The sequence below is a fragment of the Ascaphus truei genome, chromosome 1, assembly GCF_040206685.1.
Source record: "Ascaphus truei isolate aAscTru1 chromosome 1, aAscTru1.hap1, whole genome shotgun sequence".
Classification (NCBI taxonomy): domain Eukaryota; kingdom Metazoa; phylum Chordata; class Amphibia; order Anura; family Ascaphidae; genus Ascaphus; species Ascaphus truei.
The window spans coordinates 538,013,479-538,030,901 of record NC_134483.1 but is presented as its reverse complement, the minus strand read 5'-3'; the positions used below and the strand labels follow the sequence as shown (position 1 = coordinate 538,030,901).

Below are 17,423 nucleotides of genomic sequence, written 5' to 3'. Positions count from 1 at the left end.
GCTTTGATGATCAGTAGGGCAGCATGATTGTCCAAAAACCTGGCCTCCTGGTAACCTCTAGAGATGTAGATGGCAGATACAATAGATTTGTTCAAAAAAAGGTTGGACATCTTTTTCGATGAAAAAGGTATACAGGGATATACCAAATAAGTATACATGGGAAGGATGTTGATCCAGGGATTAATCCGATTGCCAATTCTTGGAGTCAGGAAGGAATTTATTTTTCCCCTTAGGAGATATCATTGGATGATTTGACACTGGGGCTTTTTGTTTGCCTTCCTCTGGATCAATAAGTAAGTATAGATATAGGATAAAGTATCTGTTGTCTAAATTTAGCATAGGTTGAACTTGATGGACCTACGTCTTTTTTTCAACCTCATCTACTATGTAACTATGTAACCTAGCTGATAGCCATTGCCATAAAACTTCCAAACTGCCTTTCTAAAGCGCCACTTTCAGGAAGCAATATTTATTTATAATGTAGCACATACATATTTGAATGTTTCACACCACTGAGGTTCAGGTGATTGTTAGGAGACCTGTAACGATACTTTCCATAAAGTGTTAAAAAGAAAACCTACAAGACCCATGTTTTCTCACCTATTGGTACGCTGGCATTAAATGGTGCAAATTGGGGTTTCTCTTTTAGGGGAGATTCCAATTTCTTCTTCTTAGCCTGGGGTCCGGGCGCTTTTGGTGTGGAATCTGCAAAAAATATGTATTTAATAAAAAGCAGTAAGTGAGGGATTCATTATCTTTGGAGTATTAAACACGCCAACGCTCTGAGATTTTTAGACTTGTTTCAGGGCCCATTGTCACAGTGTATATCATTTAGACAAAACAGAGTGGGCATGCAAATACAGGTCCAAATTGGCCGTAGTGACCAGAATAGTCCCTGTGTGTGTAGTCTTGTTAGAAAACCAGCAACGGACAGAGAGGTGAATCAGTCTGTAGAAAGGAGGGCAGGTAGATAAGTGAGGGGTGGGGGGTGGGGGGAGGAGAGAGAGGGGGGCGGTGAGGGGAAAGAGGACAGGTGTTGGAAACCCAAAAGGATAAAGGTTTGGGAATCCGAAAACAAAACCACACCTAAAATATACCACGCTGTGGCACGATGTACATGTATGGTTAACGACTAACTGGACAACAAAGCAGAATTAGGATAAAGTGGAACATGCATTGCCTTGAAACCAAATAAACAAATCTGTAGCAAGGTCTTACTGGAATCTGTTATTTCAGAAGGCTTTGGTTCTGATGGATTTTTCTCAGCATTTGTTCCTTGAGCGGATGAGTCTGAATCCTTTTTTTCAGTGGAAGTCTGTTCTGAGGCTTCACGTGGCTCTGCTTTTGGATCCACTTTCTTCTCAGATTTCACCTTTTTTTGTGAGGGAGTTGCAATGGGTTGTGCTGGTTCCAGAGGCCTTTTTCTTGGCCTACCTCTTCTTGGAGTAACTTAAAACAAAAAACACAGCTTTAGGTCATGCAGCCACTTTGCAGAATATCTTGCTTTTTGTTCAACAAATGAACACAACAAACATTTTTAAGGAAGTTTTTCAACCAAAATTTACCCTGCAGTAAAAGGCAGATCTGGTCACCGTTAAAAAAATGTAAATAAAAAAAACTTCCAGACATCGACTTGCAAACCAATGTAACCACCACAAATATAGAATTGTGATGGAAACATGTGCATACATGTTGATGGAGAACGTGTCATGTAAATATATGGAATTGTCTGCTATATCAGAGCTACTACAATTAGCTAAAGGCAAAGAGGGTTTTAACAAATGGGATAGTTAATTAAATAAGAAGTCTCAAGTGAAAACATTTTAGGGGGGCACTGAAATGAAACAGCCAAAGTGAGCATTTTTGTTGTTGCATAATAATAAATAGTAATAACTGAATATATACTTTAGGGCAATTAAACAGTATGACCATAAATATCATGGGTGATCCTAAAATATGAACATTGCCTTTTACACTATAGACCCATGAGTAACTTTATTTTACAATGTTAAGTCATCTGAAGGACAATATCTGAACTTTATAAAAAATATGACGCTTCTGAATCTCAGAATATGTTATGTCCAGCACAAGATTTGTGGTTTGATGTGTCAGGCATTATGTATGAACACAGAGGTGAGCCTTTGCTCAAAATAACGCTGGCTGTGCGCAGGCCCTAAACCCAGTGAGGCCAATGGCAACCTTAGAGAAAACCCACTGAAGTTCCCAACTACCGTCTTCAAGAACCCCTAACAGTGCAGGTTCTAAGATTATCCTCTAATTAGCACAGGTGGCCCAATCCTTTTGACTGAAGCACATGTGCTCACGCAGGGGTATCCTTAAAACCTGACTTGTTAGGGGTCCTTGAGGACTGGAGTTGGAACCTCTGCTCTAGTGCAGGGCCACCAACAGGTCAGGTTTGAAGGATATCCCTGCTTCAACACAGGTGGCTCAGTCTCTCAGTCAATGACAGCCACCTATGCTGAAGCAGGGATATCCTTAAAACCTGACCTGTTGGTGGCTCAAGAACTGAAGTTGGCCACAAATTATTTTTTTTTCGGGTTGGTGTGCAAAATCCAAAGATAGAAATGTGCTTTTAGAAAGAAAGATAAAAGCAACATACTTTAAATATATTGATGTTAATAAGCATTTTTATTCCCTACCTGGTGACTTTTGACTATCGAAGGATTTACCTTTAGCTGGCTCAGCTTTGCTTGGAGTTTCCTCTTTGAAACTGGACTTCTTTTCTGAACTCATTGAGGAATCTTCCTCTTCCTCGCCCACTTCGTCAACGGTAACAAAATGCTGTTCTTCGTTAAAGACCACAATATCCTGTAGGGATTCCACATCATCATCATCATCTCCTTTGACTTCATCTAAGGTCAGAAGCTGCTCAGTTGGGTCAACCTGATCCTGGACAACAGCTGGGGATTTTTCCAGCATTTCAGGAAGAACTTCTTTTGTTTTCGGATCAGCACTACTTCCCTCATCTTTGTGAGACTGAATGGGCCGAGTTTTCAAATCAGAAGGTTCAGTATTTAAAATTGGCTCCTCCTCATCTCCGCTAACTTCATCAAGTGTTAAAAGAGGTTGGTCTTTGGAAAAGTCCTCTGGCATTTCTGATAAAACAAGGTCTTCAGAAGAGTCTTGAATCATGTCTTCCTCGTCACTGATCTCATCTAAAGTCATGAGACCACGAGGGTCTTTCACAATAGAAATTTGATCATCGTCTGCATGGACTTCATCTACAGTTACAAGAGATCGTGATTTTTGTGCACGAGTAAGAGAGCCACTGGATTCTGCAACAGCAGTGTCTTCTTCATCACCTACTTCATCCAAAGTCACATAGGAGAGTTCTTGTTTAGTCATGTGTTCAGTTGTGCTCTTCACTTTCCATTTTTTTGCTTCTGATACAGATGGTTCGTGTTCTTTTCGTTTTGTTTTTTTGGGAGTACTTGGGGCTTGAGGCTTCTCAGACTCTTTTCCCAAGCTCTTTTCCATCGTCTGTTCTTCTAGAATCTCGTCAACAGTAACAAATTCATCCAAGTTGAATTGAAACATATCGTCCTCCTGTTCCTATGATAAAAGTGAAATAGGTTATTAATTGACATTGAACCTGACAATTAACTAAACTAGTGGTAGGCAACATGATATATACCTTAAGGGCCGCACACTACCCACACACCCACTATCACACACTAACTGTGCACAGCTGAACCTAGCTTTACAATAGGAAAATCACTTTCTGGTAGCAGTCTGAGGAATTCAGATTTTTCTTCTTGGTGATATACATGAACAGTTGGAGTCTTTGATTTGGTAATACAATTGTAGAATAACTCAATAGTGACAGCATGCCTAGGAACCATTTTATTGATTTTTTTTCACAATCCCTCTTAGCGTTTTGCAGCGTGAAAATTCAAGAAAAGCAATACAGTATAAACATGACTGAATAAAACAATGGAATAAATAACTATTTCAGCACATCAATTGTCTTGTAAAATAAGGTGTTTACACAGTCCAAAATACAGACATGGAAGTGCAAATCACAATAGCTCAATTTGAACGTTTGTAGGACACTGGGAGTCGTGTAACTATGCTTAGCATTAAGTAGTCACATTCTTAATTATCCAGCCTAGACACAGAAAGGATTAAAAGCTTCTCTTGATTCTGTGTGTGGAGAAACTGTTCTGGTAAATGCGGATAACGAGCGAGACTCTTCAATGTAGTAGTTTTGTAAGCTAAACAAAGATTATATGCTGCACACCACAATCAAACAATGCATTCAATATTACCGATGCAGATGGTTCAAGGGATACCTGTCCTGGTAATCCTGATCTGAACTGTAGATAAGGGAGATCCAACGCACAACGGATTTGCTCAATAGAAAACTAGTGTGGCACAATAAATTTTCTATTGAGCAAATCCGTTGTGCGTTGGATCTCCCTTATCTACAAGTAGTTATGTAACCCACAGAGTCCTGCTGATGTAAATAGGCAACAGTTTCATTGTAAATCAAAATGGTAAATACATAAATTTTGGACTAAGGAAACACTATTTTGCAAGAGCTGGAGAACGGATTCTATTGTTTTAAGCTAGGGAGGGGGCATCTCCTCCTTGCCCCCCAATCTGATGAACTGTGACTGCTCTCTATCCACCATCCTATGAACTAAACAATGGACAAAAATGGTAACATACTCCAAATGGGCGTCTTACCTCTTCCGATTTTGGGACGTAACTGCTGCTTTTAGAGCTTCTGGCGTATCGTGTAGAAGAACTCTGACAAAAACACAAAAGTAGTTACCTAAAAACTGCAATAGTTTATTAAAAATAGCATATATAGGAAATATTATGTAATATTGTACCAGCTGACAACAGTAAGTTGTGTTATAACTAAAAACAAAATACCACAATATACCACACATGAGAACAGCCATATCCGTGCCCCGAGACCAGCCATGCCTGTTTCAGCTGTATCTCAACTATAATTGTTAATTGTTTTGTATGTTATTAACCTACACTTCCTTCTTTATTCCCTCAATGAGAGAAGTATCAGTGTCCTGTAAATAAAGCAGCTTTGCTTTTTTATAAACCAGGGTTTGGGATCACTTAACCCAATAACTAAAAAACTGATGCAGCTTCTCAGCAACTAGGACATATCATAACATGGGTCCCTCATCTTGGTAAGTTGATCAAAATACAGTGCAACAATCAATGAAGTATAAACCTAAAGGGGCCTGTTGACTAAACTAAATGCTTGCAATCGCCTTAGAATCTTCAACTCCATTCACACGGCTAAGGAATAGTAACTTGTTTACTTGCAGAATGAATTCATTACACCAGGTTTATATTGGTAATGACCTGTTTGAGAGACTTTACTGGCAAAATGAGGACCTGGTGGTCTGTTAAAACAGGTCTCTCTTCTTAACTATAAGGGCATCCTTACCTGACTGGATGATTGGAATGTGTGTGTTTGATCATAACTCATTAGGAAGCAACATGTCAATGTGACAAAAATGATTATATATATATATATATATTCTTTTTGTTGTTCGGCGAGTAGATTTTTTGGTGATTTGTCGACCACTGTGTGTGTGTGTGTGTGTGTGTACATATACACATACATACATACATACATTATATATATATATATATATATATATATATATATATATATATATATATATACACACACACACACACACACACACACACACACACACACACACACACACAGTGGTCGACAAATCACCAAAAAATCTTCTCGCCGAACAACAACAAAAATCTACTCGCCACCTAGTACCACACGTGTGCTGCTTTTAAACTGGTCGAGTTAAAAACGATATTACAATCTGGGGTATATTTACCAGCTAGTGTGAATTTTTAGGAGCCATTGTTATGTTGGAAGGAAGGGGGGTAGAGTGGAGAGGGGTACAGGCTACCCCTCACCCATCGTTATCTCTTGTCTCAGTGTGCATCTGTGACACAGATACAGGCTACAGAAGTTATCCTTGCTAGGTGTTGTCAGTTGGCGTGTACCAGAGCAGAGGCAGGGACGTAGAATATGTTGCCCGTCAGGTCTGCAGCCAGGGGCACTTATTTATTTAGAGATCTACTTAGAGATCGGAGTTCCTTAGCTCAGCCATTATTGGCATAGCACAGGGAGTTAGTTAACTATTTAGTCTATTGACACTTTTCTGTATAGGGGCTCTCTCCTACTTCCTTACTTATTCTCTCTCCTATCACTGCCTGTTAAAATGAGGACACCATATAGCTACAGAGCACACATGCTATTTCTCAGCTCAGACATCAGGCAGGTGGACTTGAAGGATTTAACTGATTTTTACAACTGTGACCTTAAGGGCTGTTTTATAGTTGAGCCTTTACCAAAGGCATTTTATGGACTATTGATTTGATTAAGTGACCGAGACACTAGCAAAAGGGTAGTATTTTTCGTTGTTTTGTTGCTCTGAGGGACACACACAGATCGACAGACATATCCCCTCTTGTTCACCGTGTCTCCTCTGGTGCAGGACACTGCCTACACTTGCAGAGCCATGTGTGGGAGGAAGGGGTGTTGTTACCTAAGTTCTGCACAGATTGGCTGATCCCTAGAGAAGTCATGGCATTTTACACAGGGGCTTCTGGGACTTTAAGTTCATATCTGTAAATACTACACCATTGACAAGCTGCAGCCTGGAACAGGCGCCAGGAGCTAATTTTTAGATGCCTGGGATTTTCCCAACCGTTTATAATAAATTACTCTTTAATGTATTACAGGTCCCTCTATTACTAGCTGTTTATTAATTCAATTAAACTTCAATAAGACTTGTTTGAACTTGCCCAGACTTGTTAATATTTAGCATGTTAAAATATCCATGATCCGGATTCTCTATGGAGAAAAGGAGGCCATAAAAGTCGATGCCCCCAGTGTATTTGAAGGATGCCATTTTGTCTGCATTACTGTTGTGGTTTCTTAACTTGCAAACCCACACTTGCATCTTTGAGTTTATTGTTTTTGACAATAATGTTGACATTGCCTCTGGATAACATGAAGCATAGAAAACAGAACATTAAAATTCAACATTTTGGGGGGCATGGCCAGAACAACAAGCGAAGGAATCGTGGAGAAGGAGAGCTCCGTCTCCACAAATTTAATAAAAGGGATTAAGGGACAAAAAAATAAGCAGTAACCCTACAAATATAAATCTAAACAGGGGGGTGACCCTCACCGTAAGTAGGGGGGCCCGATTGGGCATAAAACCAGCTTACGAACGAGAATGGGGGGAAAAACAAAATCAAGGGCCCCACAGGTGCAGCAATAGACCTAAAATGGCCACTGAACACTTGGAAAGTAAAACAACGTTAAACACCCTTAAGCACGGCGAAGCAGAGGAGCACATGCCTACACAGACCTGCGTAGGTGGTAGGGGAAGCTGTCCTGTCCGATAGGGGACTGAGAGGTCCTGGGGGTCGACTGGGAAGAGGTCGGGCCGGTTCACAGAGGGCCGGCCATTTTGCCTAGAAGTGCGGCTGCTGACCGGGTCTGGGGGCTGTGGCGAGACTCCCCTCGAGCAGACGGGAGCATCCGAGAGCAGGGAAGAGGGGAAGCTCGACCGGAGCCTAGGTTCGACCCGACCCTGCCACATGATGGCCGCTATCAGTGGGCATAAGCAGGACCCGCGGAACACCCTCCCCTTATTCATCCCGGCGTCCAGTCCCGTCGACTGTACCCGTTAGCAGGCTACAAGTTCCCAGATGACACGCCTTGGGCCAGAGGGGGTGAGGAGGGAGCGGGACCGCCTCTCTGTTGTAGTCCCGAGCCACCGATCGTGCCCGGCGCCGACTGAAGGCCAGGGAGAAGAAACCCAACTGTGGGGGGGCTGACAAGTGGAGGCAGGGGTGCTGTAGGAACACCCAGATCGCGCCTCAGGAGGTGTGAGAACCAGCCCCAGACAATGAGGCAGAAAAGCTTAAGGGGGAAGATAAGTGGAGGGTCTGGGAGGAAAGAGGCCCAGAGCTGCCAGTCCACATCATACCCCTGAACAATGCTGAAGTGCAAAGTACCTTAGGGCCACAGGTCAATGGTGGGGGGGGGGGCTGCATACTCCAGATACAGACCAATAAGCACCATTCATTTGCCCTGCTGCAGCCAGAGAGGTCCCATTTCAACACACCTTGAATATGCTTCTAGATCAGGAGAAATTAAAAATTTGAATAAAAGGGGGCATGGCCTGAATGTAGAGCAGAGCAGTCACACACTAGCTCAGCTCCATAGAAAAGCAGCCGATAAACTCTCAAAAAAGTGGTAAAATCGAGCAAAACGAGCATAAAGGGGAAAGGCCAGCATTGTAATTGACAGCCGTCTGGCCTGAGATCGCAGTAGCGGTGGGGTCACGGTGCTGAGTCTAGTACTAACTACCCTGAAAGAACGCAGTGAGCTTGCCCCCTAAAAAAACCTATAGCTACAGGAGAGCGGAACCACTCAAAGCGGGGCCCACGGCCTGACCCAGCATAATAATGAAACGGTCACCGCCGGCCTGTAACATTAAGACATCATAAAAAGGTAACAGAAGAATTACTGACTGGGCACCTCCCGGTACCCGCGACCAAACTATATAACACGCCAAAATAAAACCCCAACAAACAGCTGATTCGAACATCGGACACCTGGGTGATGCCAGGGTTTGGTCCAACTGGAGGGTATCCAGTTCAGCAGTGAGCCTGCTAAGAGGATATTAGAGCCAGGTGTTGGTCTAGATCTGAGAGGCGTTTCTCATTATTTCCTAGAAGTTGCCCGTGGGCAGCTACAGCCTTCACTTCTACAGTGGGGTTCATGTTGTTGCCAGAGCATAATATAATGATGCTCATCTCAAGTAAAGAAGCGGACCCGCAGGGCTGAGGTAGAATATGGAATCACCAACCTGAACCGAGGCATAAAGCCTGAAATTAGTATAGTGAAGTCAAGAGTCACAGGAAGGTACCGAGGCAGGTGGCAGAGAATCGGAGTCCAGGTCACAGGCTGATGTCAAGGCAGGAAGCAAGTATACAGGAACAAACATGAAACCATACTATGGTAACTTCCTGGAGGAAACATGAAACCATACTATGGTAACTTCCTGGAGGAAACATGAAACCATACTATGGCAACTTCCTGGAGGAAACATGAAACCATACTATGCTAACTTCCTGGAGGAAACATGAAACCATACTATGGCAACTTCCTGGAGGAAACATGAAACCATACTATGGTAACTTCCTGGAGGAAACATGAAACCATACTATGGTAACTTCCTGGAGGAAACATGAAACCATACTATGGCAACTTCCTGGAGGAAACATGAAACCATACTATGGCAACTTCCTGGAGGAAACATGAAACCATACTATGGCAACTTCCTGGAGGAAACATGAAACCATACTATGGCAACTTCCTGGAGGAAACATGAAACCATACTATGGTAACTTCCTGGAGGAAACATGAAACCATACTATGGCAACTTCCTGGAGGAAACATGAAACCATACTATGGTAACTTCCTGGAGGAAACATGAAACCATACTATGGTAACTTCCTGGAGGAAACATGAAACCATACTATGGTAACTTCCTGGAGGAAACATGAAACCATACTATGGCAACTTCCTGGAGGAAACGTGAAACCATACTATGGTAACTTCCTGGAGGAAACATGAAACCATACTATGGCAACTTCCTGGAGGAAACATGAAACCATACTATGGCAACTTCCTGGAGGAAACATGAAACCATACTATGGTAACTTCCTGGAGGAAACATGAAACCATACTATGGTAACTTCCTGGAGGAAACATGAAACCATACTATGGTAACTTCCTGGAGGAAACATGAAACCATACTATGGCAACTTCCTGGAGGAAACATGAAACCATACTATGGCAACTTCCTGGAGGAAACATGAAACATACTTTGCTTTTTTATATGTAGAATGCCAGTGAGCAAGATGACAGATGTGAGAAAAGCATCTCCAGTGTTCGGGCGCAGAGTGCGCCGAAGACTCAGTCATAAAACCTAGAAGAGAGAGCAAGAAACGCTTTCTATAGCGTAGAAAATAATTGTATTAATAAGATAGTTAACAATCAGAAATGCACTCATAAATCTGACCTTGTTATTATGGCACATCAAATAAATCTAAGACCGTACTGTCTATCCAGAACAGGAATTGTCAAACTCTAAATTCCTCCCTTTGTGTTCGAGAGACCACTGAGCAGCTCACACCGCAGACTCAACGCTCCCAGGGAGGAGTGCTTTCTGCTTCAGGGTCTCCTGAAGTAATATGAAGGTCACAAAATGATCTTGTTCAGAGACGAGTTTCAGGAACATGGATAGTCGACTCACTACTGAACTGTCGTCCCTAGATAGGTCCACTTCAGGAGTTCTGCCTCATTAAAAGTTCTAGAAGTCTGTGCAAGTTACTTTCTTGAAATCTTCTTCTTGGTGCTCTAGAAGTAGGTGTGGTCAGAAATCTCTTTTGGGGAGAAAACAGGTTACTTCCCTCCGAGATAATGACATCCAAAGCCTCTTCGAAGAGATAAGGTCCTGAGAATGGTAGAGATTACGATTTCCTTGGATGAATTATCCAAAGTCCATTTGATTAGGCGACGTATCCTCCGGACTGCTACTGCCTGGGCTGATAATCTTACCAACATATAGGAAAGCATGACATGGAACACCAATATTCTATACGTGAAGTATGGAAGTGCTAACAGAGCTCAGTGAGCAAATTCACGTCAGATTATTATTTGTTTTCCACCACTGAGAGGAGGTAACAGGGAGAATATATAGGTAGGAAAACACATTAAGTGGACAAATGAGCTGAATTGTCTAACCCCTAGAAGGATGAATTAAAGTAATGATTTGATGGTCTTTCTATGATATTAATTTCTATGTACACCATATACACTATACGTGTGTTAAGGTACTTTCGGCACAAAATTACATTTACACCAAGGTCTTTTTTAGAGGATTTTATTTATTTGTTTAATGGGATAGAGCTGTTTTCCCCCTATCAGTTAGGTTGTTTTTAGTTAGAACTTTGTTGCCTGTAATATTTATATGGCGTATTATTAGTCTAGATGCCGAAAAGGCTTTTGACAGAATTAGTTGGTCTTTTCTAAATAAAACACTAGATGAATTTGAATTCTCAGGCCCCTTCCTAACAGACACTCTAGAGCTTTATATAAAAATCTGACACGCCTCCCTACAACTACCAGGTGCGGACCCCAGATTTAATAAAAAATTTAAATGGGACCATGCAAGGATGTCGACTTTTGCCCCTGCTTTCTGCCATTAGCCTGCATGATAAGACAAAACCCGGATATTAAAGGAATACAGATTGGTCAGCAGACAAACTCTCACTGTTTGCAGACAATGTGATTCTAACCCTTATGGATCCCTTGATTTCTCTTCCTTGCCTCTACAAAACTTTATTAGATTTCGGAATACTACCCTGCTACAAAGTCAACACAAGTAAATCGGACGCCCTTAGCATTTCTACCTCACAGAACGAGCTAAACTTACTCAAATCCATCCAACTTTCAACATAAATGGAAGGATTCTGGTCTCAAATATTTAGGTATCAATTTGACCAAAGACTACAAAACCTTATTTGACAAAAATGATCCAGCAATCTTCTCCAAAGTCAAAAGAGAGGTCAATAATTGGAACAACTACCAAATTTCATGGCTGGGTTGTATCTGTCCAATTATAATGAATATTTAACCCAAGATTCTATATTACTTCCAAACCCATCCAATATCTGTCCCCATCAATTTATTAAAAGATTCACAAAATAGATTTCTCCAATTCATTTGGAAAGATAGACGTCCTCGAGTCTTCAAAATTAGAGGGGGGTCTGGCTGTTCTTGATCTCCTCGGATATTACACAGCCACACAACTGGGACAGATTCCATTGTGGCATTTGGACAAAGGTGTAAAATGTTGGGTAGATATCAAAAACACTCTTAGCCACCCCATGTCTCTTCCAACCCTCCTAAGATACCAAAAGGACAGTCCCAATTTAACACCGAATGCCCCAACTGTTAATGTCACTCTGAAAATTTAGAGGAAGTCGAAGCTAAAATTTGACCCCTCCCCTTCAAGGTCACTCCCCTTTTCCAGAAGCCACATTTTCTGCCAGGTATCCCAAACTCCGCCTTTAAGCAGTGGCAAGACAATGGGTTGCAAGCTCTTCGGAGCAGGGACTCCTTTTCCTAAATGTTACTTTTATGTCTGAAGCACTTATTCCCATTATCTGTTATTTGAATTTGGTATTTATACGATTGTCACATGTATTACTGCTGTGAAGCGCTATGTACATTGATGGCGCTAAATAATACATAACTCTGTGAAAGATTTACTTGACAAACACAACGTCATGAAATTGCGGAGCTGAGAAAAATTCTCTGTACCGCAAAACTGTTACCTGGAATATCGCCAGTTAAGACATTTTATGTATTCTCTTTCCCCTAAGCTGAGATTCCTAAATCAAACATATTTTGAAACTATGTCATTCCAAAGCCCGTTCAAAAGGGATGGATATCCCACCTCTACAACGAACTGCTGCCTATTGAAGGGCCCTCACCACATAACTATATGTTGCAATGGGAAGCAGGCCTCCAAACAGAGATCCCATGGGAGGATTGGGTTGATATATGGGAAAGGGCCTCTAAAACATCGATATGTTCAACAATAAAAGAAAACATCTAGAAGATACATGACCCCAGCCGGATTAAAATCCTGTTACCCCGAAGCCTCTGATATTTGCTGGAGGGCATGTAACGAGGTGGGATCGTTATCACATTCTATGGACATGCCCAGTTATACAACCATGCTGGTCTCGGCTTATCGATCTCATAGAATCAATTTTAGAGATCAAGATCCCAAAAGATCCAATAATATTTATATTGGCAAAAGCTGTCGAGAATCTAAATCCCCACACCCATCCCTCCTCTCACACATCCTTATAGCGGCCAGGTGTGAACTAACTGCATCTTGGAAGAAGATAAGACCGCCCTCTATGATCCATCTAACTAACAAAATTAGCGAAGTAATGTTAATAGAAAAATTAACCGCCACTCTCAACCAAACTATCCCAAAATTCTCTTAAGATTTGGAATCCCTGTATTGACTCGTAACAAATCCCAGTGGGAGCGATGCCCGAGACCAGAGGATGATGCTCCCTACTCCACAAGGAAACGCAGACAATTCATATCATTAAATAAGAAAAGGCGGTTTGTTGTTAGGATGATGTATATCCCTCGAATGAATGATCTGAATGTTGATTTGCAAACTGTAAATGTATCGAATTATCTTGTAATTTCTCCCCCCCCCCACATCCTCCTTTCTCCCCCCCAGATAAAACAATAAATTGTTAAGTTAAAAAAAAAAAAAAAACATCATTGTCATAACTCGAGCCACTCACCTTCGGTCTATCATCCTTTTTGCAGCTTGATCTACTATCTCTTTCCCGAGACTTTGGGGCAGCTTTCGATTCTTTATCTTGCTGAGATGATATACTCCTTCCACCACCTTTCTTTTGAGAAGAACATGGACTCGGTTTAGGCTTGTTTGTAGGGTTATCTGAAGGGCTAGAACGGTTACTACTTGGCTTTGGTGTGACAGACTCTCTTCCGGAAGATTTCCTCTCAGCTGAAGGCCTTTTTCGGAGCTCAGTCTTTGAGACAGATTTCTGACCATCCAGTGTTACAGTTACAGAGAACTCACCCTTTTGAGGATAATATTTGGCCTTTACTGTCCTAGTCAGTGGCGTAGTCGACGTTAAGCTTAGTTGGTCACTGGGAACAGTTTCCTTTACAGAAGCATCACCTGCTCCACTTAACATGGCTTCATTAGGTTTTGCCTGCAAAGATTCTTTGTTTTTATCCTCAACAGTACATTTTGCAGAATCCATTTCAGATTTAGTTTGCTTCTTCATGCCAAACCCTTCTCCCTTGGCAAAAGCATCTCCCACATTTTCAGCCTGTTTAGTAATTTCACCGTTTGCCACATTACATTCAGTCTCTTCAGTTTCCATGCCTATTTCTACTGGGACTTCTGGTGTGGAAGTTGCTTCTGGAGATTTCAGTTCCCCAACACCTGGATTTTCCAAGTCTTTAGATTCCTCCTGTTTGTGAAGGTCGGAGACATTTTTAAGTTTAAGTTCTTGAACCGAGTCATCTGTCAAGATTTCCTTGGGTTCCCCTAATGCCTCACATTTGTCTGCTTCTGAAATTCCTGAAGCGGTTGCCTTACGTGCTTCTTCTGATGACTCAGATATGACAATCTGGGAGATCATCGGAGTCGCATGGGTTACAGACTCTGGATCCTTAAATGTCTCCGGTACCATAGACCCTTCCACATCTGCTCTTTCAGTTTCTTCAGAAGCAGTAACCGAGAGGTCCAACATCTCAGTCTCAGGCACAGATGGTTCTAGAGTTGTAGAGTCATTGTCATCAGGACTGTCAGAGTCTGTTGCCGCATATGCCTCACAATCTGATTCTACAGACACCAGAGCTTCCAAATCCTCAGCTGCTGGAGGCTCTGGTTGAATGAATGGAGGAACATCCCATTTGGGCACATTTGGCTCTGCAGTGTAAGTATAGGGTGGTGGCGATGCTTCAGGGGCTTCAGCGGCTTCTTCTTCTCCATCATCATCTTCCACTGAACCAAGGTTAACAAAACCTTTGCTTCCAAACATGCTTCCGAGTTTCAGAGAGTCATATGTGGAAGCTTGCACTGAGAATGCTGGAGAACTGGAGAAGGTTGCTTGTAATTTTGCTTCAGGTGCATCTTGATCTGCTTCAGAATCTTCTACCACCATAATTACATCCTCATCAGAGCAACTGATGCCTGGAGTCACAGACCGAGGGACCACAGCAGGGACCACAGCAGGGACCACGGCAGGGACCACGGCAGCAGAACTTTTCTTACGGCTTTTCTGCACTTTCACAGCATCATCAGCAGTTTGCGCCACCTCTGTTTCATCCACATTACTTTCTGTGTCAGTGCTATTAAAAAACAAACACATATAACTTTTAAAATACTCTGTGTTGCTATTCAATTTATAGATACAAATGTTCAAGTTGTTATTTAAAAAAATTTTTTTTTTTAAATTCAAGAAAGTCACAGCTCGCTTTGAAATGTAACCGTGACCCACCCTCAGATTATTAATTACCTTTTACAATTTTTTCTGCATTGCTAACTTGCTCAATACGTAAAAGAAAAAAAGTAAATGGCATAATTTTGTTTAATATATTTTGTGTCATCATTTACCATTTAAAAATAAAATAAAAAAAAGTATCACAACACTGATAGTTTCTAAATTACAGACTATCCATGCCAGGTCAAATAGGCAACTTACCCCGCTTTCTCCTCTTCCAGCACAGTCACATATTCCCCCTGTAAAAGAAAACAAATACGTTTACCGAATGACAGTCTTTAGTGACAGAAAAATATTGCTAGGACCTTTAACAAGCTATCAATGTAAAAATGAAACAGAACTGTAATGTAGCCGAGTTACAACAAAACGTCAATGCAGATTCCCCTTCTGGGAACGAAAATGTTGATGCAAACTATTAGTTTGTCATATTCTGCAAGTACAAATATAAAAGAAAGTATCTTATCTAAATTTAGCGCAGCTTGACCTTGAAGGACGTATGTGTTTTTTCAACCTCATCTACTATGCAACTATGTAAGTTCTTTACGGCAGTGATGACCTTTTCCTTTGTTTACACACATTTAATCTGGTTAATCCTGACTATACATGTAATTTCTTTAATTGCTTTTATACTCCACTGTAAAACATGGCATTCATGGTTGGCCCTACATACAAATAAATATGGTTACACAATAATTACTTGACTTGTGCTATAATAAAAATGCTGTGATCTCATGCTGGAGGTGTCCAATCCGGTGAAATATGGGAACAAATCTAGATACACATTAAATCATTTAAATGACATATTTGTAGATATGCTGTGTACCTGTACTCCTTTAGTGAAGTCATTAAAACCAAACAATATCCTTACAATCAACCAAATAATAGTCTTCAATCTTACCTCTGAAAGTTGTTTTTTGGAGGACAAGCTGCACTGTACCACTCTGTCTCCAATACAACAGGGATACTGAGACAGGAAATTGAACATTGCTTTAGCAGCACCCACACTACACATATGTAGGATTGCCTATCAAAAACAGAAGACAAAATTGTACAAAATAAATGAAACCACCATGTCAAAAGCTACTAAAATGCATGCTATATTTACCAAGCTTGCAGGTTACAAAAAAAAATAAAAAACCATTAATAACTAAACAATTGTATAAATTATAAAGAAAAGAGCATGTAAGAAAAGCGAGGGTGAAAAAAAAGCACGATAAAAGTAATTTTATTTTTTAAAAGATGCAATGGGAACATGGGGGTGATATAGGTTGGCACATGATGTCCCAATATTTATACAGCTCAGAATCATTGCAGGTCCTACATCTGTAGCCTTATGTACAGTATTTCACATTACAAATGCATGTTATGCAGTGTAATGGGCAATAACCGCAGCCATGTGGTACTACATGACTGAACGTAATTAATGCCACCTTGTACCGCGCTGCAGATTATGTTGCCGCTTTACAAACAAACGATGATGATAATAATAATGAGCCGAATAAAAGGCCTCAGGGACACTAGCATTGCCACAGATTCTGCATACATATGAGACTGCTTCTACGCCAACTGAATGAACCGCTTAATTAAGCCAGTCGCTGCTCCAGTGCAGCGGTGGCAAACTGGGGGGCGCAGGCAGCGTGCAGGGAAACCTGGGGCGAGCAGAGCTGTGCACAGGAGGCCAAGAAGCAGCTCCTTGCTGCTGCTTCTCTGTGCTGTCTGCCTGCTGCGGGGGCTGCCTGCTGCGGGGGCGGGCCCTTCCCTGCACACAGACAAGCCCTCCTCCTCCTGTGTTACCCGCTTTTCAGCAGCATGGGGGGCAGGAGCATGCTTACAGTTGTACTTCCTCCCCCAGGTGAAAGTGTGTGACTTAATATTGTGTGTATTGTGTCTTTGTTGGTTGTCATTGAGCGTGTGTGTGTTGTGTGTGTTGTGTCTGTGTTGGTTGTGATTGTGATTGTATGTGTGTCTGTTGTGATTGATTGTGTGTTGTGATTGAGTATGTGTGCTGTGTTGTGATTGTGTGTGGTGATTAAATGCAGCGGTGTGCAAACTGGGGGGCGTACGCTCTCCAAAGCTTGGCGAGACAAACAAACTTGACTTTGAAGCACGCTCAGCAGCAGCACACACACACACCACCTCCCTCCCCCCCCCCCCCCCTGCTCGCAAAATTATGCAGGCCACCCTGTGCTCATGCTTGGAGTTGGTGATGTCACCGCTCTCAGCGGCAGCGT

At 41.8% G+C, this 17,423-nt stretch overlaps 1 protein-coding gene across 4 annotated transcripts in view; it reads right to left on the bottom strand.

Moving 5' to 3' along the window:
- The window catches only part of ZNF638 (zinc finger protein 638), a 191,674-nt gene that overhangs the window by 4,527 nt on the left and 169,724 nt on the right, over positions 1-17,423 (bottom strand). For all 4 annotated transcript variants that reach the window (XM_075573071.1, XM_075573062.1, XM_075573080.1 and 1 more), the window contains 7 exons: positions 16,091-16,216; positions 15,394-15,431; positions 13,456-15,040; positions 4,711-4,773; positions 2,691-3,573; positions 1,219-1,449; positions 601-705 (listed from right to left, as the gene is read on the bottom strand). In XM_075573071.1, the coding sequence (XP_075429186.1) occupies positions 601-705; positions 1,219-1,449; positions 2,691-3,573; positions 4,711-4,773; positions 13,456-15,040; positions 15,394-15,431; positions 16,091-16,216 (3,031 nt within the window). The remainder of the gene's footprint in view (positions 1-600; positions 706-1,218; positions 1,450-2,690; positions 3,574-4,710; positions 4,774-13,455; positions 15,041-15,393; positions 15,432-16,090; positions 16,217-17,423) is intronic.